The 21,530-nt window shown below is 39.4% G+C and overlaps 1 protein-coding gene across 2 annotated transcripts; it reads left to right on the forward strand.

Annotated features, from left to right (window-relative positions):
* The first annotated feature begins 5,385 nt into the window (after positions 1 to 5,385).
* On the forward strand, positions 5,386 to 10,126 carry LOC129513030 (HLA class II histocompatibility antigen, DR alpha chain). Of its 2 annotated transcripts, none has more exons than XM_055330689.1 (5): positions 5,386 to 5,544; positions 7,533 to 7,778; positions 8,242 to 8,523; positions 8,824 to 8,989; positions 9,624 to 10,126. In XM_055330689.1, exons 1-4 carry the CDS (start codon positions 5,463 to 5,465, stop codon positions 8,976 to 8,978), a joined length of 765 nt encoding a protein of 254 aa, XP_055186664.1. In that variant the 5' UTR covers positions 5,386 to 5,462; the 3' UTR covers positions 8,979 to 8,989; positions 9,624 to 10,126. The 2 variants fall into 2 exon arrangements, with proteins under 2 accessions (XP_055186664.1, XP_055186663.1); XM_055330688.1 differs by having other exon boundaries at positions 9,727 to 10,126.
* Positions 10,127 to 21,530: the final 11,404 nt, after the last annotated feature.

The raw sequence follows: 21,530 nt of genomic DNA on the forward strand, positions 1-21,530 counted from the left end.
GCTCGGGGCAGGAGCGTCCTTGCTGTCCTGGGCCCTCCCGGCCTCTGCCTGTCCCGGGTGAGGCCGGATCCTGGGCTGTGTCCCGCGCCCTGTGCTCCGGGGCCTGCGCTGTTGGATTCGCGCTCCCGCCCCGCAGCCCCCCCCGCGGAGCCGCCGCCCGAGCCCCTCCGAGCTGCTCCGGCCCCGCCGTGCGCGCTGCAGCCCTTAGGGAGCTCGGCGCACTCTCTGGGGCGCAGGTGTGTGTTACTGTCCCCGGGAGCCCGAGGGCATCCCCGCCCTCCTGGGTCCTGCTCCACCTCCCTGCGAGCCCCTTTCCGCCCGGGAAGGTTGGTGCAGCTCCTGCTCCTCCGGGACGGGGCTCTCCTGTCCTGGGGACACTCGCCCCGGCCTCAGCCCGGCTCCTCGCGGGCCCCTCCCCCTCGGAGGCCTTTTGTGTCTTTATTTCTTTTTCCCCGTCTTCCTCCCTTGATAGAAGCGCGGACTCTTCTCACTGTAGCGTTCCAGCTGGTCTCTCTTTAAATCTCAGGCCGAATTCGTAGATTTTCAGGATGATTTGAAGGTTATCTAGGTAATTTGGTGGGGACAGGTGATTTGGGGACCCTGCTCTTCCGCCATCTTGCCCCTCCTCCCCTTAAATGTTTTTAAATTGTATTTAAGCCATCTAATTAGATTAAACACACTCTAGGAAGTGTACATGAGGAATAAATTAGTTAAAGCATCCTAAATTATCATCTTTGACCTTTCATAAATTGCCTGAATACTCAATGCCAACATTTATGAAGAATTACACGCTCTCGACCACAAGAGGGAAGCCTTGTACCATTTTTACCATGGATTAGAAAAGTGGGGGAAACATGCTTCCTGAGAAACTTTTAAAATATTCATCCGTAAGTACAGTGTACAAGACAAAACAATCGTCATCCCCTTTCGAGACTGCATTGGTGGTTGAAGTGGCTTTAGTGTTTTGAATACACTTGTTCTTGGCTCCACATGTTACTGGCTACACAATTAGAGACTTGATTTATTTTTTTTGCATATTTTTTTTATCTTTAATCCATTTTTAGGAGACATATCACTGTGGAATGTGTACTTTGGATCAACCAAATCCTGGGTTCAATACCACTGTGTTTACTTCCTAAGTGGTACTTTTCTTTAGAACCCAGGTTTCTCAGAGTAAATTGGAAATAAATTTATTATCTAGTGAATAAAATAGTAAGGTTTAACATGATAGCTATGATTAGTAGTATTTTCAATTAATAAAGAAATACTTATTTCAGTAAAATCATGAAGAATCCTCTGGCCTGTATCTCTCCTTTCTTCTACCTTAAAAATTTCAAAGTTCAAAAGTAATCTTAGAAATACAAAATATAAGTTATTCTCTATCATCCCTCTTAGTTTTTCTAAAAGCTTATTCAGCATTAACCACCTCTCATGTATTACCCTATTTAACTCTTAAAATGATATGTTCTTGAGATGCCATTCATCCACTCTACCTCTCCCATCCTATTATGTTCACTAACATTTCCCCTTGTTCTCCATGCTGGACCCATGCCACATCTATTTTTGCATAAAAAATTTCCTTCATTGGGCAGCCCGGGTGGCTCAGCGGTTTAGTACCGCCTTTGGCCTGGGGTATGATCCTGGAGACCCGAAATCGAGTCCACATCAGACTCCCTGCATGGAGCCTGCTTCTCCCTCTGCCTGTGTCTCTGCCTTTCTCTCTCCCTCTGTGTCTGTCATGAATAAATAAATAAAATCTTTAAAAAAAATTTCCTTCATTCATTCACAATATTTAGACTTGAAACTTTTGTTTCAAGTTGTTTTTTGGTGGGTTTTTTTTTTTTTTGTCATTTTTCTATCACCTTCCCCTAAACCAGTCCGTCAAGGGGCCTAATGATTCACTCTTCATATTTCTTTTTTTTTTTTTTTTATGATAGTCACAGAGAGAGAGAGGGACAGAGACACAGGCAGAGGGAGAAGCAGGCTCCATGCACCGGGAGCCCGACGTGGGATTCGATCCCGGGTCTCTAGGATCGCGCCCTGGGCCAAAGGCAGGCGCCAAACCACTGTGACACCCAAGGATCCCTACTCTTCATATTTCTTAACATCTCATCTTCACACTCTCTGTCCTCTTAAATTCTCTGTGAGTGTTTTGCATGTTTAGAACCCAGCTCCTTGGCTACAATTGCTGACCAAATTCATTAATAAAACATCTTCAAGAATTAATTGTTAACCAAAAATTATATAAATGTGATTGAATGAAAATGGAGACTTTTCCAGCTCTCCTTACCCCAAACACACACATCTACATTCTATAAAATCATTCAGACCTAGATGAGATTCTACATTTTCAATGTCATGCAATAGAGCATAATATTTAAGAATACCATTTCTTGATTCTCTCTTACATGGACAGTGGAGTCAGGTCACTTCCTATTCCCAGGAGAATAGCTGAAAAGAGGATTCACAAGTGAGGGCGGCACATTTTCAGGACAAAATGGAAACAACTTTGAGTTGCAAAACAATGCAAAACAGCATTTCATTGCAAATAGAATGCCCTGTATTTCTGGGATTTGTGCTGGATTTGTAACAGCACAGATGATATGTGGAGTTGTAGGTGACTCCGAAAACAAGCTGCCAGAATGTGTAAAATACAGGAGCTGGTACTAAGTGAGTGAGTCAAACGATTTATTGGCAATATGGAGGCAGGTTTTGGAGGCAACCAGTCTTAGGCTTCTGTAGTGATTTTTCAACCTAATCTATTCCTTCACAATCTCTCAGTTATTGAATTCAGCTTGTGCCTTTTAGAACCCACAAAAAAACTTGGGAATTATAAAACAACCTGACTATAGATGTTCAAATCATAACAACAGAACCTGTGGTTGGCTTTCAGGGAAATATTCTGAAATGTGGATTCCAAATTACCAATCCCCCCCCCAACACACACATATACACACATGTACACTTGTGGCCTTAGGTTCCGTGTGAAAGTTATCTCATTTCCAAGCCATAACCTATTACCCCTAAATACCCTCTGGTTCTAGGTTTGGTACTGTGGGAGGAACAAGAGAGAGGTATACATATTTGCATTTAATAATTTCAAAAATTCCCATTAGCTTTTATGTGTCATCTGTATCACAGGAAATATAAGTAAGAGTATTACATTTCCCAGGCTCTCTTGCCCAGGATCTGGACATGCCCAACAGGCTGTCAGTGAAAGTTAGTATTATGAGATTTGGAAGGTGACAAGTAGGTTGAAGCCATCTGATGCAGCGGACACAAGGGCTTCACGGACAGGACTCTTGGGAATAGCCTTGTATTGCCAAAACTTTCCTTTCCCTGGAGCTGTAGAGGAGCTGTGATGTCCACAGCAGCGTCCCACAGGTTCCTGATCTCTTGGAGTTAGGAGTCTGCACTGACCTTTGCTCTTTCAGGTTTCCTAAACACTTTAAAGTTATAATTCCCTCTAATACAGAAGAATTGTAACAAACAATTCTATTTAGAGTGTCTTACAAGGCCTTCTATTTTCAGACTGAAATATGACTAGTACAGTAGCTCCTCCCACCATTTGATGTCACTTCTCATACCTCACTGAGGTGCCTTCAGAAATCCCCTCAGACATAGGAAGCTAGAGTATGGGAAAAGAACAGGAGACCATGGGTAGTGTCCAGATAGAAACTTCTCTCCTAGCATGGACAAAGGGAACTGAAAGTATTTTCTAAAGTCTCCCAAATTTGGTAATCTCGTGAGAAGAACCAATCAGTATTTTAAATTAAGCCATATCATAAGTTGCTGAGCAACACCTTAGGTTGAAGTTGCTGTTATGACAAGTAAAACATTTTTCTGTAAAGTGTCTCTGAGTTTACCATATATTCATTGAGCAGCTTTTAAGAACCAGGCAGTATGATAGCTAGTAAAGGGCAGGCATACAGACATTATACTTGTTTTTTCCTCTGAGAGAGGAGATGACAAGCCCAAATCATAGGACCAGACTCTCAGCAGAGATTGATACTGTAAAGCCCTCATCTGGCCCATTCCTTTGCATCCAGAAAGTGTATTCCTTAACAATCTTAGGGCAAAACTGTGCTGTGAGTCTCTTCCACATGATCTAGAAGTCAGTGTGAGAGGGCGTTCAAAGTCCTTAGATCCGATCAAATAATCGGTAATGTGTAGGGAAAAAATCTCATGATTTGTGAGGGTGGCTGTGGAGCAGGATAATATCTCAGCACAACAGTATAGAAAATCCACCAGGAGCATATGTGTCATGACTGATATTAAACAGCAAACTCACCATCTGAGGAGCTGCCTCACTGTCAGGGCTCTCTCCCTTCATCGGAAGTACTCAGATTCCAAGCCCTTCTACATGTGGTTTAATTTTCCTTTATATTGTACTGTATGGTCAGAAACATGAAGGTCAGAATGATTTAACTTTCAGTTTTTTCAGTGGTGAATATCAAAACAAATTCTTGGAATCAGAACTTCAATAATTTATGACATGAGGAGAGCTTTCAGAATGTTATTACCTGAGGGACGTTATGGGAAAGCTCTCCTGCAGGTTATTATCTCTATTTCTCCCAGTAGAATAAGTTCTGCCAAATTTATTCCACCCTATTCATTGATCTAAGTTCCTCAAATGAGGGGGGTCCCCAGCAGTCTACTGCAATCTTTGATCATATTTAAGATGGCAGAGATTACAGTCCACTGTTTCTTATAGCCACTATCTATGGTGTGTCTACCATCCCTCTCTAGCTAGGGGAATGTTGACACTCAGAGTTTCTCTTCTGATATTCTCTCAATATAGTACAGTGCCAGGGATGCCTAGCTGAGTTGGGCTGAGTTGGCCATCTGGGAGTCTAGAGTACTGAAGGAGACTCCTGAAGCAAAAAGCTCCTGAAGTTACTTAAGTGAAGCTCTGTCACCCACTACTGCCAAGAATCAGGCATTCTCCATAGCATGACAACCTACCTTCTTTCTCAGATGATTTGTTATCCCTTAAACAAACTCCCCAGCTGTCACAGGACAGAAGAATAATCTCTCACTAACTGCCATGTAGGGTGTTTCCATTGATTTTATTCTCACTAATGTGCTTCAAGTACATCCCTTTCTAGAACTTGGATTAGGATGAAACAGTCTATGGGTGAATGTGATTCTTGAACATTTGTTTATTTTGCTATTTTTATTTGATTATATGTATGGGGTGTTTTTTCTTTTTCTTTTCTTTTTTTTTTTATTTTATTTTATTAAGAGCTTTACTTGTTTACCTGACCCTTTGACAAGAGCTCTTCCCTTAGCAACAGATGTGTCATCTCAAAAGTTTTTCTGATTGGCTTCAGCTCAACTTATTTAAATTTCAATCAGTCAAACTCTATCATATCATACATTCTCTCTCTTTTTTTTTTAATCCGTGTCAGTTCTACCCTAATCTTTAGCTCTACTGACCTCCCAACAAATCACAGAAGAAAATGACCATAAGTGGAGTCCCAGTGCTAAGATTTTTCATCATGGCTTTCCTGTTGGGTCCTCAGGAATCATGGGCTGTCAAAGGTAAGTGCTGAGAGAAACAAAACTTGGGATAGAAATTCTGAGAGCATTGGAGAGATAAATTGTAAATATTTGCAAGACTGTCTTTGAAGTGAAGGAAAAGTGTGGCAGGCATCACGTGGTCTAAATCTGAAAGTATTAAAAAATTGTAGTTTGGAGGAGTTCTGATCTTATAAATTGAAGTCAGTCACATTTAGTTGAGAGGAACAAAAAATGGTATGGATTAATACCATTGACTTTGAGATAAGGCTGACTTGAAGTGAAAATCTTTTCTGAGAGGCATTAACAAGCTACCCTCTGGGCTTTAATTTCTTTTTCTGGAAAATTAGTAGATTTTGAAATCTCACATCATTTTGTGGGGATTAAATGAGAAAAAATATGAGAAGTTCTTGCAACTGTTTCTTAGACAAATATATGATATTTTTTTTGGCAAGTGAATCCTGTCAGAATATTTTAAGCACAGATATTGCATTGAAGATCACCAGAAAAGGAAGTTACCAAAAGCAACAATCTACCCAAGGAAGAGCAAGGGCAGGTATGCTTATACCAATTGCTCTTAATTTACTTCCTCTTAGGAGAAGGATGGCGCCTTCACCACTTCAGTGGATCTATGATCTATGGTCACAGCTACTTAGTGATTTTCTCAAAAGAGTAGAACAATGAATAAGGATATGGAAATTCTTTTATTATTCTCTGCCATCTGCAAAACAAACGTTTACTGCTATGAAGATGTATTGTGAAAAAGTAACCTTTACCCAGACTAAACCCCAGAAAGGATGGCAGTACGCTGGAAATAAGTAATATAATCATCCAGTTCTAAGACCCATGATAGAAACTGTATGTTTCTGTTGCCTTGAAAGGGCCACAAATGGAGATGCATATGTGATAAAATAGAGGCTCTTCCCTTGGGATGGAAGAGGAAGCTAGAGGTGTCTCTGTTCCTTAAGTATAAAGCAGTTTTGAACCTAAAATGCTTGTTATAAGTCTGTTGATGTACTAAGAAATTACTTACCTCATCTAATTCTTTTTATTATTATTATGTTTTTTTGAGAGAGAGAGTATGTGATTGCACAAGCAGGGTGGGGAGAGACAAAGAGAGAAAGAGGGAGAGAATCTTAGGCAGTCTCCATACTCAGCGCAGAGCCCAGTTTGGGGCTCGATCTCAGTACCCTGAGATTATGACCTGAGCCGAAACCAACAGTCAGATACTTAACTGACTAAGCCACACAGGTGCCTCTCATTTAATTCTAAAGACAAATTCAAGTTAGAAGCAAAACCATAAGAGAATATAATAGGAAAACCTCAAAGAAGTAGATAAAATAATCCATTTAAATCACTAGATAAGTAAATACCTGAATAAGAATTAAAGATTTAATTTGATCCAGAGTTCAGAACCTAGACTCTTATTTATTTATTTTTAAAGATTTTATTTATTTATTCATGAGAGACAGGGAGAGAGAACAGAGATATAGGTAGGTGGAGAATCCCAACACTCCAGGATCATGACCTGAGCTGAAGGCACTCAGTCACTGAGCCACCCAGGTGTCCTTTTAAACAGTGTTTCCCTCTTCTTAATAATCCAGTGCTCTGAGAGAGGACCTAGAACTCTTGTTTAATTGTATTTAATGCCTGGGAAAATACAGTGAGTGATTCTCTTTTAGGAATTGCTGCTAGATTTCCAAAAAGGGAATCATTTCTCAGCTATGAGCATGGAACCAAACAGCAGCTTCACAAGAATCTAGGATTTTCAGCCTTCATTTCCTTCAATGCACCCTACCTCTGCCCTTCATTTCTCCCCTCCTAGCTCTGTTCAACATGGATGTCCTGCACCTGAGCCTCATCTTCCAGCTCATTTCTGGTCTCCGTCATTCCTCCATTCCACATGGCCAATCCCTTCCACTGCCCACACCCACATGTTTGTCTCACATCCTGGATTCTACTTCCTCTCCTGCTCCTGGTTTCCACCCTAACTCTCTTCCCTGCCTTTTCAGAGGAGCACGTAATCATCCAGGCTGAGTTCTATCTGACCCCTGACCCATCAGGCGAGTACATGTTTGACTTCGATGGTGATGAGATTTTCCACGTGGATATGGAAAAGAAGGAGACGGTGTGGCGCCTTGAAGAATTTGGACGTTTTGCCAGCTTTGAGGCCCAGGGTGCCTTGGCCAACATAGCTGTGGACAAAGCTAACCTTGACACAATGATAAAGCGCTCCAACCACACCCCGAACACCAATGGTACCTGCTGCACTCTTAGACATGGGAATCATAACTTTGAAATAGATGCTTCAGCTTATGTGTTACATTATTGTGACTGACTTTCTCTCCCAGGGGCCTAGTGTGGCCATAAACAAGTCCCTACTTCTCATGCCACAGGCCCAAGAATTTCATATGAGTTTGTTCCTTTCCTGATGTGCTCATATCTCATCCTTACCATCCACAGTCACTTATAGAGCCATTGCCCCAAATCTATGCTGGGGAGGGGGGGGGGCAGGAATGAAATTATCTCCAGTGCCTAAAATATCTTGTATATCTTACACCACAGCACTGGTTCCAGTTCATGGAGGAGAGTATCAGAGATAGGTATCTGAGACTGTAGTACAGATCCTCAGGGCAGAGTTTCAACTGCTTATTCTGTTTCAGTGGGAGGGAGAGGGACTAGCCCAAGCAGGGAAGGCTAATTTCTGTCCTATGTCCCCAGTACCTCCAGAGGTGACTGTGCTCTCAAACACCCCTGTGGAACTGGGAGAGCCCAACATCCTCATCTGTTTCATCGACAAGTTCTCCCCACCAGTGATCAATGTCACGTGGCTTCGAAATGGAAACCCTGTCACCACAGGAGTGTCAGAGACAATCTTTTTGCCCAGGGAAGACCACCTTTTCCGCAAATTCCACTATCTCCCCTTCCTGCCCTCAGCCGAGGACGTTTATGACTGCAAGGTGGAGCACTGGGGTTTGGATGAACCTCTTCTCAAGCACTGGGGTATGGACCATCCTTCCATCTCCTTTCTTTTATGATTTTCCCCGGTGATGCATGTGTCTGGTGCTTTGGGATTTTCCCTAACTCATCCATAACAATTGCTATGACTCCTATTCCTTGTCTTCTCCCATTATTCAGTTTCACCCACCTTTTAATATGCATTTCCTTCATACATCATTCTGTCTTCCTCTTATTTAATTGATTGATAATTATTTTTTTGACTGAATACCCTACCTTTGATTCTAATTGCTACGCCATACACAGTCATTACTTCTGTACTGTACTCTGTTTTATTTTCCCCAGAGTTTGAAGCACCAACCCCCCTCCCAGAGACAACAGAGAATGTGGTGTGTGCCCTGGGCCTGATTGTGGGTCTGGTGGGCATCATTACTGGGACCATCTTCATCATCAAGGGCATGCGCAAGGTCAATGCTGGTGAACGCCGAGGGCCTCTTTGAGGCACTTTCAGGTGGGTTTGATGTAGTTAGAGGAAGGCATATATATAGAAAGAATTATCCAAAAGAAGGAAACAGAGTGGGGAGAAGGATATGTGATATCTTTAAAGGAAAATGATAGGAAAGTCATGACTCTTAATTTATCTTTGCGAGAACAGAATCAGACATTGACACCATCTGGTATCCCAAAACTTTAAGATCCCATATTCTCTCCGATACATGTGCACCTATACCACAACCTCAGTCTTAGAAATTATCTCCACTACCCAATACTATTGTTTCACATAATATTAATGAATCAATGATCTAGGAAAGATTTGAGTACTTTCTGGTATATATTTTCTGAAACAGTACCTCAGCTCAGAAATATTTCCAGAGCTTGGCTCTTTGGGGGTTAGGATAAATTCACTGCATAAATAAAAATCTCCTGAAGGCCAATGTCTGTTTTTTCTTCTCCAATCTGAAAAGTGGTGTTGAAACTTCTAAGAAAGGGTAAGCTCTGGAAGCTCTGGTCTGCTCATTTATGTTCACTTGGAGAGTGGGAGATGCAATTCATGCTAGAAAGTTTCTATTTACTAGATAGAGGTCAAGTGAATATTTAGAGACACTTCCAAAGTCAAAGGATTTTTCTTTTTTTTTTTTCTAAAGGGGTTCCAAAGTCAAAGGTTTAAGGGAGAAGAGGAATGAATCTGAAAAAAGAGCTTAAAACAATAATCTTAACTCTTTAGTAACTATGCATGTCCTGCTACAGGCAATGGAGTTTCCTAGAGAGAAGACCAGTGAAGAAATTTATGCTTCAATAGCTTTATAAACCTGGAAATATTCCAACTGTTCACCTCACTGAGGACAACCATTTTTTTGCATTTTCCAGACTTTTAGATATTCTAAGAAAAATGACGTCTTCCTGATCTGATATCTAGTTATTCTCTCTTTGCTGACCCTTCTTGGATCCATTTTCCTCCATTTTCTACCATCATTTTAATATTACCATGCAATGCCTCTGGAATAGACCCCATAGGATCTTTTCTCTACTATGGAACCCTGTGAATGTTCAAAACAGATATCTCTTCTACACTTAGTGCTTTGGTTTCTTCAAATTGTGATTGTGATTTTTTTTAACACAATAAACTATTTGATGGATCTGAGATGAAGTTTTTATGTCTAAGCCAGTTCTTCACAGGGACAAGGGAATATATGTGATCCTTTCATCCTGAAATGTGTGAATGTTGAATGTATGTGATAAGTTCTATAAGCAGTCAGAAATATCTAGGTTTGGGGCATGGGTGGCTCAGTCATTTAAGTGTTTGACTCTTGATTTTGACTCAAGTCATGATCTCAGCATCCTGGGCTCCGCATTCAGGGCAGTGTCTGTTTGAGATTCTCTTACTCCCTCTGCCCCTCCCCCTGCTCATGCTTTCTAAACAATAAGTAAATAAATAAATAATCTTAAAATAAAAAGGAATATCTAGGTTCATTATGACCATGTCTCATTCACAGCATCTGCAAGTAATCCAGTTGCTATGGTCCAGTCCCTCAATGGAAAACTCTAGAGTAAAGTTTGTTTGTTGAGAGATCTCTGCTTAGGAATGATTTCAGAATCTAGTTTTGGTTCCTGATTTCCAAGTCAGTGATACATGTGGATCTTTAGTAGAATGAATGTTAAAGCATAGGGTTTAGCCGCAGCTAATAGGCAAGACTGATGATAGGGAGCAGATGAGAGTGGAGTGGAGAACAGAGGAGGATTTACATGTTACAGGATTTACATATCAATGACACTCCAGATTTAACGGAAAATAGGATAGGACACTGTGGATCAGCATTACCCATTTTATTAACATGGTCTTTGATGCCTGTGTCATTACTAGATAAATGGTCTGACTTATTCCTGAAACAATCTTGTATTGGATATGTATCCCCGTGCAGAAAAATCAAGTAAAAAGTGGAAAGTTCGGGAAAACATGACATTAAAATAGAGTGAAAAAATGTTTGAGATACAGTGAGCTCTTGCTCTGTATCTGTGAAACTATTACTTGAAATTTATTTCTAACTAGTTACCAGAGCCTACCCCAAACCATAAAGATCAATTATCCTGACAGTTTGATAGAGTAGCAAATACCAGATGTTGAATTGACGTCAACTTGGGCTTCATCTTACTCTACATTTACTAGCTGTGTATTCACTGATACCTTGCTTAACTCTACTTACTTGATTGTTTCATGAAAATACTGATGGCAATTTTTACACACTGAGTTATAATAAGATTAAAGGACAAAATGCAGAACACCTGGGTGGCTCCGTGGTTGAACATCTGCCTTTGGCTGGGGGCATAATCCTGGGGTCTTGGAATAGAGTTCCACATCAGGCTCCCTGCAGGGAGGCTGCTTCTCCCTCTGCCTCTCTCTGCCTCTCTCTCTAGCAGTCAGAGATAAATAAAATAATTTTTTAAAAAAGGAATTAAAGGATAAATGCAAGAAAAGTAATTATGTCTCGTGCTTAGTGATTGCAAAAAATTATAAATTGCATTTTTTTTCTCAAAATGTTTATAACCTGATGATAAAAATCCCAGAAATGCACAAATCAAAGCAAGATCACTTTCAAGGGTAGCAGAATAACTCATCTCACAATATGCCACTCTGGCATAAGGCTTATTTTGAGGTGATAAGGCGTTTGAGGTAATAAAATTGCTGTAGATTGCTTGTGAGCTGAAGAAGGAGTCAATGCCATAGCAAATACTTCCTGCTGCTCCTGGATCAATACCTCTGATATTCTAGAAAGTCAGTACAAGAAATTAACAAGCCTTTTGGCTAAAACACATTGATACCAACTGGTCTGGTTCATGGAGGTCCTGACAAAAAGCATACTTCCCTCCCTTGGTATTCTCGTCCTGATAGTCATCATGAAGCTGTGTTCCCTCAAGGGTCTCAAACACATGCTCAGAGCCATCAGCAGTATATCAGGTGGTCTCACTGCATTTGGAGAAACAGAAATGACATGAACAGTGAGGTGCAAACACCTTTCACAAACCTTACTTTATAACCTATGAGTTTCACAGGGAAACAAGAACCACTTAACCCTGATAGTGCCCTGAGTGGTACTAATATCAAATTTTTGGTCCACCTCTTATGTGTACAAGGATAACCAAAAGGGGATAATTTTTGGAGTAATTTTACTAGGAGGCCATTAAACTGAGATGGCTCTAACAGCTTGGTAACTTACATAAGCAAACTGAAACCTAAACTAGAGTCAATCCCTGTAAGCACTCGTATCCCAGCAAATTCACCAATAGCCAAATGGGCTTTTCCAGGTAAGGCAACTGAAGAGAATATAGCCAATCAGGGAATTGGTAAAGCAATTTCTGTGTTTTGCCTCTGCACCTGTTCTACCAAAGCCTATTCCTCCAGCTCTTGTCACAGAACTCTTCACCATTTTCAGGTTGGCACAGCCAGACTTGAATCATGTTCTCAAGTAAACACTTAGAAATTGTCTTATGCCTTAGTTTATCTAACACCTTAAAGGACTTACTAAAAACTAGCAAGTTTCTGTACTCTGTGGCTTAAAGAATCAAAGGCACATCTTTAGAAATTTGAAAATAGTCACAGGTGTTTCTTTTATGCAACTCCCATTTTTTACCATAAATAGGTGGCAATAGAGAATACACTAAAACTCAGACATATGTGGCATAAAAAAGAAAACATCTACAACCTCCCATATAAAAAGACATTTTTTGAATACTTTACCTTTAATGAGCAGTTTTAGGTTCACAGAAAAATTGGGCACAAAATACAAGAGTTCCTGAATTTCCCCATCTTTCCCCCTCCCTGCTCCATACAGTTTCTCCTATTATTGACACTTGTCAGCAGGGTGGTACATTTGATCTTACCACATTGATGAATCAATAGTGATACATTATTATTTACAGATGTCAATAGTTTAGAATAGGGTTCATTCTTTGTATGATATAAATCTCTATAGTTTGCCTTTTCCAGAATGTCATATAGTTGAAATCATACAGTGAGAGCTTTTTAGTCTAACATGATTCTTTCATGTAGCAATATGCATTTAAGGTCACCACGTCTTTTCAAAGCTTAATAGCTTTTTTCAAATTGCTGAATAATACTTCATTGTATGGACGTTCCACAGTTTATCAATCCACCTGTCAAAGGACATCTTGGTTGTTTCCAAGTTTCACAAAGCTGCTATAAACATTCCTGTGCCAGTTTTTGTGGGGACATATGTTTTCAACTCATTGAGTAAATACCAAGGAGAACATTGCTGGACTGTAATATAGGAGCATGTTTAGCTTTGTAAGAAATCACCACAGTGTGTCTTCCAAAATAATTATAACATTTTGCATTACCATCAGCAAGGAATGAGATCCCCTATTGTACTGCATTCTGGCTTGCTAGCATTTGGTGTTGTGAGGGTTCTTGATTTTACCCAGAAGTCCACCTTAAAAATTTTTTTAATTTGAAATAATTATAGATTCACCAGAACTTGCAAAGACAGTATAGATAGACCCTATGTACGTCTTATCTAGTTTCTCCAAATGATTATATATTAAAAATTATAATACCATATCAAAACCAGGAAACATATTGGTAAATGTGCCTGTTTCCTCCCATGAGTACATCTGTGTGACCACCACCATAGTCAGGCACAGAACTATTCCATTACCAGAGAGTTCTCCCTCATGCTGCCCTTTGTATTCACAATCACTTCTCTTCAGACCCCATCACCTAACAACTGCTAATTTGCCCTCCATCTCTATAATTTGTTATTTTGAGAATGTCAAATAGATGGAATCATTCAGTATGTGGCTTTCTGAGCTTGGCCTCTTTCAATTAGCATAATGCCCTTTAGATCTATCTAAGTTGTTGAATGTACCCACAATTTTTCCTTTTTATTGCTGAGAGTCTTCCATGATATGGACACACTTGTTGCAGGGCCTTTTGGTTGTTCCTAGTTTAGGGCAATGACATATAAAGCTGCTATGCAAATTTGTGTACAGTTTTGTGTGAACATGAGTTTTCATTTTTCTGACATAAAGGCCATGAAATGTGACTCCTGGGACAGGAGGTAAGTGTATGTTTAGTTTTTAAGAGACTGCCCCAAACTATCTTTCATTTCACATCCCCATCAGTGCAGGAGACATCCAGCTTCTCTGCATTCTCATCATCATTTGACCTTGTCATTATTTCATATTTTAAGTGCTTCAGTAGGTGTATAGCGATGTATCAGCATGGTCTTAATTTGCATTTTCCTAATAGCTAGTGATGTTGAACATCATTCAATGAGCTTATTTTCCATATGAATATTCTCTCTGATAAATGTCTCTTTGTGTCTTTCTCCCATTTTGTAATTAGAGTAGGGGTGTGTGTGTGTGTGTGTGTGTGTATCTTTACTGTGGAGACTTGGGAGTTCTTTATTGATTCTAGACATATTTGTTATGTTTGTTAATATTTGCTCTTTGTTATATTTTGGATGTTTAGATATTTTGTCTTTGTCTATATCTAACCTTTTCAGTCTCTCAAAAGGATATATTTTTTAATGATTTTATTTATTTGAGAGAGAGGGAGAGCGAGTGAGTGAGTGAGTGAGAGAGAGAACATTAGGTGGAAGAGAGGCAGAGGGAGAAGCAGAAGCATAGGGAGAAGCAGGTTTCCTGCTCAGCAGGGAGCCTAATGTAGGGCTTGATCCCTGGACTCCAGGATCACAATTTGAGCTAAAGGTAGACTTAACCAACTGAGCCACCCAAGTGCCCCAATAGGATATTTTTCAGAATAAAAGTATTTAATTTTTACAAGGCCCAATTCATTGATGTTTCTTCTTTATGGATCATGCCTTTGATGTTATGTCTAAGTAGTCTTCACCAGCCCAAAAATTTCCTGCTGTTTTCTTCTGAAAATTTTACACTCCCATGTCAGGCTCCTTGCATGGAGCCTGCTTCTCCCTCTGCCTGTGTCTCTGCCTCTCTCTCTCTCCCTCTCTGTGTCTCTCATGAATAAATAAATTAAATAAAATCTTTAAAAAAATAATAATAATGATAATTTTTTCCTTTTTTTTTCTTTTCCCTTTGATTTTGCTTGTTTGTTTTGTTTTTGTCTATGGATATCTATTTTGTCTATGGATGTGAAATGTGTTCCAACACCATTGTTTGAAAAGATTATCCATACTCCATTGATTTGCACTGCACCCTTGTCAATAGTGAGTTGGTGTGGGTCTATTTTTGGACTGGCTATACTCTTCCATCAGTCTATGTGCTTGTCCCTCCACAATACCCATTAGTCTTGATATCATAGGTATGTATATAAAGGTTTTAAATCTGGCTGGCACAATTATTCAACTTTATTTTTCTTTATCAAATTTAGCTTCATCTATCCTAATTTGATTGCTTTTTCATATATATTTTAAGATAACTATCAGAACTTAGAATAACTGTCTACAACCATTAAAAATTTAGCCGAGATACGGATATTAATTGCATTATATGGGGATATCAATTTGAGTGAGAATTGACATCTTTACTCTGTTCAGTTTTTCAACTGATGAATATGGTAAATATCTTCATTTATTTAGACCTTCGATTTCTTTCATCCGCATTTCAGATAGAAGTCCTGTGCACACTCTGTTGGAATTCTTTAGTTTTTCTGTGCTTTTCCTTACTTTTTTTTTTGAGTGATTTTAAATAGTATTGTATTTTCAATTTTTGTTTTACATCTTCATTACTATATATAAAAAAACAATAGATTTTTTTCTGTTGATCTTTAATCCTGCCTTCTTATTAGGTTTTTTTTTTTTTTTGAGGTTTTATTTGTGTGGTGGGAGAGCAATTCCTTGGGATATTTTATGGAAACTATCATCACATCAAATGAGTGTAAATATAGTTTTATTTCTTCCTTTCTGATGTGCCTTTGTTCTGAATACCTCCTATTCATCTTGTTGATGATGGGGAGTCCCCCACCCTAAAGAAGATGAGATGGTTTATGAGATTAACATGGACAGATGAGATTAACAGCTGTTACATGTACTCACAGCCTGAGAGAGAAGGACACTACATTCTATATAGGGGCCCATGAAGGTTGCATTCGGGAACACAGGGAATCATCAGGGCTGAGAGGCAAGCTTTGTAGGAACAAGAAGATGAGGTTCCTCCGGGTTCCCACAACTGGATGTTATTGGTTTTTTTGAATAGTTCTATGGGTAGGCAAGGGAACTGAAGTCCTTAGGTTGAGGAACAGGTGGAGTGTAGCTTTTCAGACTCAGAAGTAGCTGAGTGAAGTCTTTCCTTCCAGTTTGGGGAAAGATACATGGTCTAAGTGTGGGCACTCATGGTTATGCTTTCCGCGGCCCTTTATTTATTTTTTTTAAATATGTTTTTTTAATTTTTTTATTTATGATAGTCACAGAGAGAGAGAGAGAGAGAGAGAGAGAGAGAGAGAGAGAGGCAGAGACATAGGCAGAGGGAGAAGCAGGCTCCATGCACCGGGAGCCTGACGTGGAATTCGATCCCGGGTCTCCAGGATCGCGCCCTGGGCAAAGGCAGGCGCTAAACCGCTGCGCCACCCAGGGATCCCTTTCCGCGGCCCTTTAAAGGCTTTGCCACAGTAATTAGCCCCTTCTGTCTTATCCATAGCAAGGATTGAAGGAGTGCTCAAATGAGGTGTTTTGAGACAACAAACACTTTAGTAAATGCTCCAGGGGATTGATGCTCCTCAAAGTAGCCTAAAAATCCTCAGTGAAGGAAGTCAGAAGAAAGGTTTTAATAGGATAATACTGAGGATGATTTTAAATGGGCTAAGGAAAGCCTTATCTAATCAATCTATTTGCACACCCAAATTGAGAAAGCTGCTCATTAAACTAAACAACCTGAGTGAAATACTGACAAAATTGAGCTCAAAAATATCAACTCCTGTGCTCGCTTTGGCAGCACATATACTAAAAAAAAAAATCAACTCCTTCATACTTCCTACTTCTCTACCTTCTTCTTATCCTGTAAATGAGATACCAGGGATTGAGGCATTAAAATCAAAATCCTCCTTCTCCTCACCATGCTAAGGCAATGAAAGTTCTGAGGTCAAGAGCTGGCTAGAGTAGAAGCTGATATTAAGAGGCTGATAGGAATTCTTGAAGGCCTTCTCCATTAAGAACAAATTAGGACAATGTACACAGAGAGGAAGAAGCAAATTGAAGGCAAAGTGATCAGATGGATAGATCAACCGATGATGTCTTTTAAGTGACCACCCAATTCCCTGAGAGATTGAAAACAACAGTTACCCTAAAAAAGAAAACATCATTGCTAAACATGAAATATAGGCCCAGAAGGAATTCAAGGTCCTTCAGGTTCTCTAGGAACTCTTATCTAGACCATTCTCTGTTCCTAAGCCTGAAGAAAAAAGAGGTGGCATGTAGGGAATGGGGTGATGTGAGGGTTGTGCGGAAGCTTCTTAAAATTCAACTGGCTAGAAAAACACTCTTGCTCCAAATCTAACCCAGTTTCCAGAAGATTACTTGTCAAGGATACATACAAATCTTTACTATCTGTGTTTATATATATGTTATAAATATGAGATTGCTCTATCACTAGATATTATTGATAAAATTAGTTTGTAAAATAACTCTTTTCAGTTGGTGTGATGACAGGTATTTATAATAATTAGGCTTTTTAAAATTTACAAGTCACCAAACAACAGATGTTGACAAGGATGCAGAGAAAGGGGAACTCTCACATTGTTGATGGGAATGCAAGCTGGTACAGCCACTCTGGAAAACAGTGTGGAGGTTCCTCAAAAAGTTAAAAAATAGAGCTACCCTATGGCTCAGCAATGTACTTCTAGGTATTTACCCCAAAGATACAAATGTAGTGATCTGTAGGGATACCCGCACCCCAATGTTTATAGCAATGTCCACAATAGTCAAACTATGGAAATAGCCCAGATGTCCATCAACAGATGCATGGATAGAGAAGATGTAGTATACATATACAATGGAATATTACTCGGCCATCAGAAAATGAAATATTGCCATTTGCAACAATGTGGATGGAACTAGAGTATATTATGCTTAGCAAAATAAGTCAGAGAAAGACAATTATTTTTTTAATAAATTTATTTTTTATTGGTGTTCAATTTGTCAACATATAGAATAACACCCAGTGCTCATCCCGTCAAGTGCCCACCTCAGTGCCCATCACCCAGTCACCCCCACCCCCGCCCACCTCCCCTTCCACCACCCCTAGTTCATTTCCCAGAGTTAGCAGTGGAGAAAGACAATTATTATATGATTTCACTCATATGTAAAATTTAAGAAACAACAAAAAAAAAGAATTTAAGAAACAAAATAGAGGACCATGGGGGAAGGGAGGGAAAAATAAAACAGGATGAAATCAGACAGGGAGGCAAACCATAAGAGACTCTCAATCATAGGAAATAAACTGAGGATTGCTAGAGGGGAGAAGAGTGGAGGGATGGGGTAATTGGGTAAAGGACATTAAGGGGGACAGATATGTAATGCGCACCGGGTATTATATGATGAATCACTGAACTCTATCTCTGAAACTAATAATATACTAGATGTTAATTAATTGAATTTAAATTAAAAATAAATAAGAAAAAAAATTTAAAGAAATAGGTGTTCTAAACTCAAAAAGATAGAAACTAATCCAAATATTTCTCAAGTTCCTGAACACCAGAAAAATATTCAGTATTAAAGCTAATGTAAGGTTATTTGTTTAATTAAAATAGACATGCCTTCACATTTATAAGCATTACAATTAAAGCATCTTTTTCTGCCTGCATTTACTTAAGTCACGCAAGTTGATACGCTCTCTGCTTCAAAATGTTTTTTGTTAATAAAGCTCCAGAGAATGAGTAACTTTGATATCTTGTAAAGTTTTTATTGGTAATCTAAGCATAATTGTCAAGAACAAGTAAATTAGATTTTAAAAATTGTAGGTAAACCTTTAATAGCTTCCAAAATCTTTATTAACCTTAAACTTTGAAGTTTGCTAGATTAAATAATAAAGTGGGTTAAATTCATTGGATATCTAAGTCTCTCCCAAATAAGATAAAATATTGAAACACTAATTTTTAAACATAGGTTTATCTAATTTTGTCTTATTGTTATAGAATTGCAGGGTGTTTGTCGAAGAATGAATCTTCCAGACACAAAAGGGTGAAGTGAAGTGAAAGTTTATTAAGTGAAGGTGAGAGCAGAAAAGAAAGAAACAAGCTCTAGAGTGAGAGGGGTCCCGAATGAGTTGCCATTGAGGACTGCTAGCGGCAGTCTCTTGTTGAGAATTGACTGGGAAGCTTGTGGCCTTGAGATTCTGTGCCATCTGGGTTTGTTCCCTTATACCTTGTTCTGCTCTGTCTCAGCATCTCCACCTGCCAGCAGTAGTTCTGGAGTCTAGTCAGAGGCATCAGGGGCCTCCTATCTCTCCTGCCTAGACCTTCACCCCTTTCCTTCTCACAGGACAGGACCTGTGGGCAGAAAAAGCTGTACTGGGATTGTGAGGAGTGACTGACCATGTACTTTTTGGTTAGTGAGGGTTAGGAACAGCGCAGGTCTCCAAGGAATCTGACAGCAAGGCTCTCAGGGCTTTGAGGGGCCAGCTGCTGCCATAAAACGTTTTAAACATGCCTTTTAAACATGAAGGCACTGAGGCAGCCACAAGCTCCATGACAAATGTCATGGTCTGCACGTCTCAGGGATCTATCAGTGGGCTACAAGCTGTAAGGAGATTGTTGCTAGGAGATTTTCACTTTCATTTGGTTCCATATATTTTCTATTTTCCCTAAGACATTCTTTCTGACTCAGAAGTATGTTGTTTGGTTTCTAAGCATTAGGAATTGTGCTGGTTATCTTTCTAGTATTGTTTGTTTGTTTGTTTGTTTTGTTTTTTTTTAACATAGCCTCCACATCCACTGTGGAGCTCAATACGGGACTTGAACTCAAAATCCTGAGATCAAGACCTGAACTGAGATCAAGAGTTGGATGCTTAATCGACTGAGCCACCCATGTTCCCTCCTGTTATTGATTTTCAGCTTAATTTCATTGTATCCAAAGAACACAATCTGTATGATCTCAGTTCTTTAGCATTTGTTGAAGTTCCTTACATGGCCCACAAGACCATCTACCTTCAAAGAGATTCCATGGACACTTGAAAACAATGTGTATTGTCTTCTTGTTTGGTGGAATGGTCTAGAAGTGTCAATTAGATCATACTGGCTGATGGTGTTAAGTTCTATATTCTTGCTGAATTTCTGTCTCGTGGTTTCATTAATTGTTCAGAGAAGACTACTGAAGCCTTCAAGCGTATTTGTGTATTTGTATATTTCTTTTTTCAGTTCTATCAGTTTTTGTTTCACTTATTTGCAACTCTGTTGTTTGCTGCATACACATTTGAGGTTGCTATGTCTTCTTGGAAGACTAGCTATTGTATATTGTTTCTCTGCATCTCTGGCCATATTCTTTGTTTTTTTTTAAATAATAAATTTATTTTTTATTGGTGTTCAATTTGCCAACATACAGAATAACACCCAGTGTTTATCCCGTCAAGTGCCCCCCTCAGTGCCCGCCACCCAGTCACCCCAACCCCCCTCCCCTTCCACCATCCCTAGTTCGTTTCCCAGAGTTAGGAGTCTTTATATTCTGTCTCCCTTTCTGATATTTCCCACACATTTCTTCTCCCTTCCCTTCTATTCCCTTTCACTATTGTTTATATTCCCCAAATGAATGAGAACATATAATGTTTGTCCTTCTCCGATTCACTCATTTCACTCAGCATAATACCCTCCAGTTCCATCCACGTTGAAGCAAATGGTGGGTATTTGTCATTTCTAATGGCTGAGTAATATTCCATTGTATACATAAACCACATCTTCTTTATCCATTCATCTTTCGATGGACACCGAGGCTCCTTCCACAGTTTGGCTATTGTGGACATTGCTGCTAGAAACATCGGGGTGCAGGTGTCCCAGCGTTTCATTGCATCTGTATCTTTGGGGTAAATCCCCAACAGTACAATTGCTGGGTCGTAGGGCAGGTCTTCTTTGATATGAGTCCTACTTTAGCTCATATAACCATCTCTATTTTTTTGTTAATTGTTTTCTAGGCTTATCTTTTTCCATTCCTCTATTTCAGTCTTCCCATATTATTAAATTTGAAGTGAGCTTGTTGTAGACAGCACACAATTGGATCATTTTTTTCCAGTCTGGTGTTTGTCTGTTAACTGATGTTTTTAGATCATTTACATTTAATGCAATTATTAATATATGAGCACTTATGTTGGACATTGTATCATTTGTTTTGAGTGTACACAGCTCCTGAATCTTTAGGTGCATGACTTTTGCCAAATTTTGGAATATTCAGTCAAGTTTCCATCAAAAAGTTTTTCAGTATCACTTCTTTTTCATCTCCTTCTTGGTCTTGAATAGCACAAATATTTTATCTTTATTTGTAGTCCCACAAATTCTCCTACATGAAGTAATAATAAATATTATGAGCAAGTTTACAAAAATAAATTTGTATGTAGTGGATAAATTACTCAAAATGTGC

Source organism: Nyctereutes procyonoides, unplaced genomic scaffold (genome assembly GCF_905146905.1).
Source record: "Nyctereutes procyonoides isolate TBG_1078 unplaced genomic scaffold, NYPRO_anot_genome, whole genome shotgun sequence".
Lineage (NCBI taxonomy): Eukaryota > Metazoa > Chordata > Mammalia > Carnivora > Canidae > Nyctereutes > Nyctereutes procyonoides.

Excerpts from the sequence above, each read along its gene's own strand:
- LOC129513030 (XM_055330689.1), top strand. The coding sequence starts at position 5,463 with ATGACCATAAGTGGAGTCCCAGTGCTAAGATTTTTCATCATGGCTTTC. Across the intron at positions 7,779-8,241 it reads CCACACCCCGAACACCAATG|TACCTCCAGAGGTGACTGTG; the intron begins GTACCTGCTGCA and ends CTATGTCCCCAG. Across the intron at positions 8,524-8,823 it reads ACCTCTTCTCAAGCACTGGG|AGTTTGAAGCACCAACCCCC; the intron begins GTATGGACCATC and ends TATTTTCCCCAG.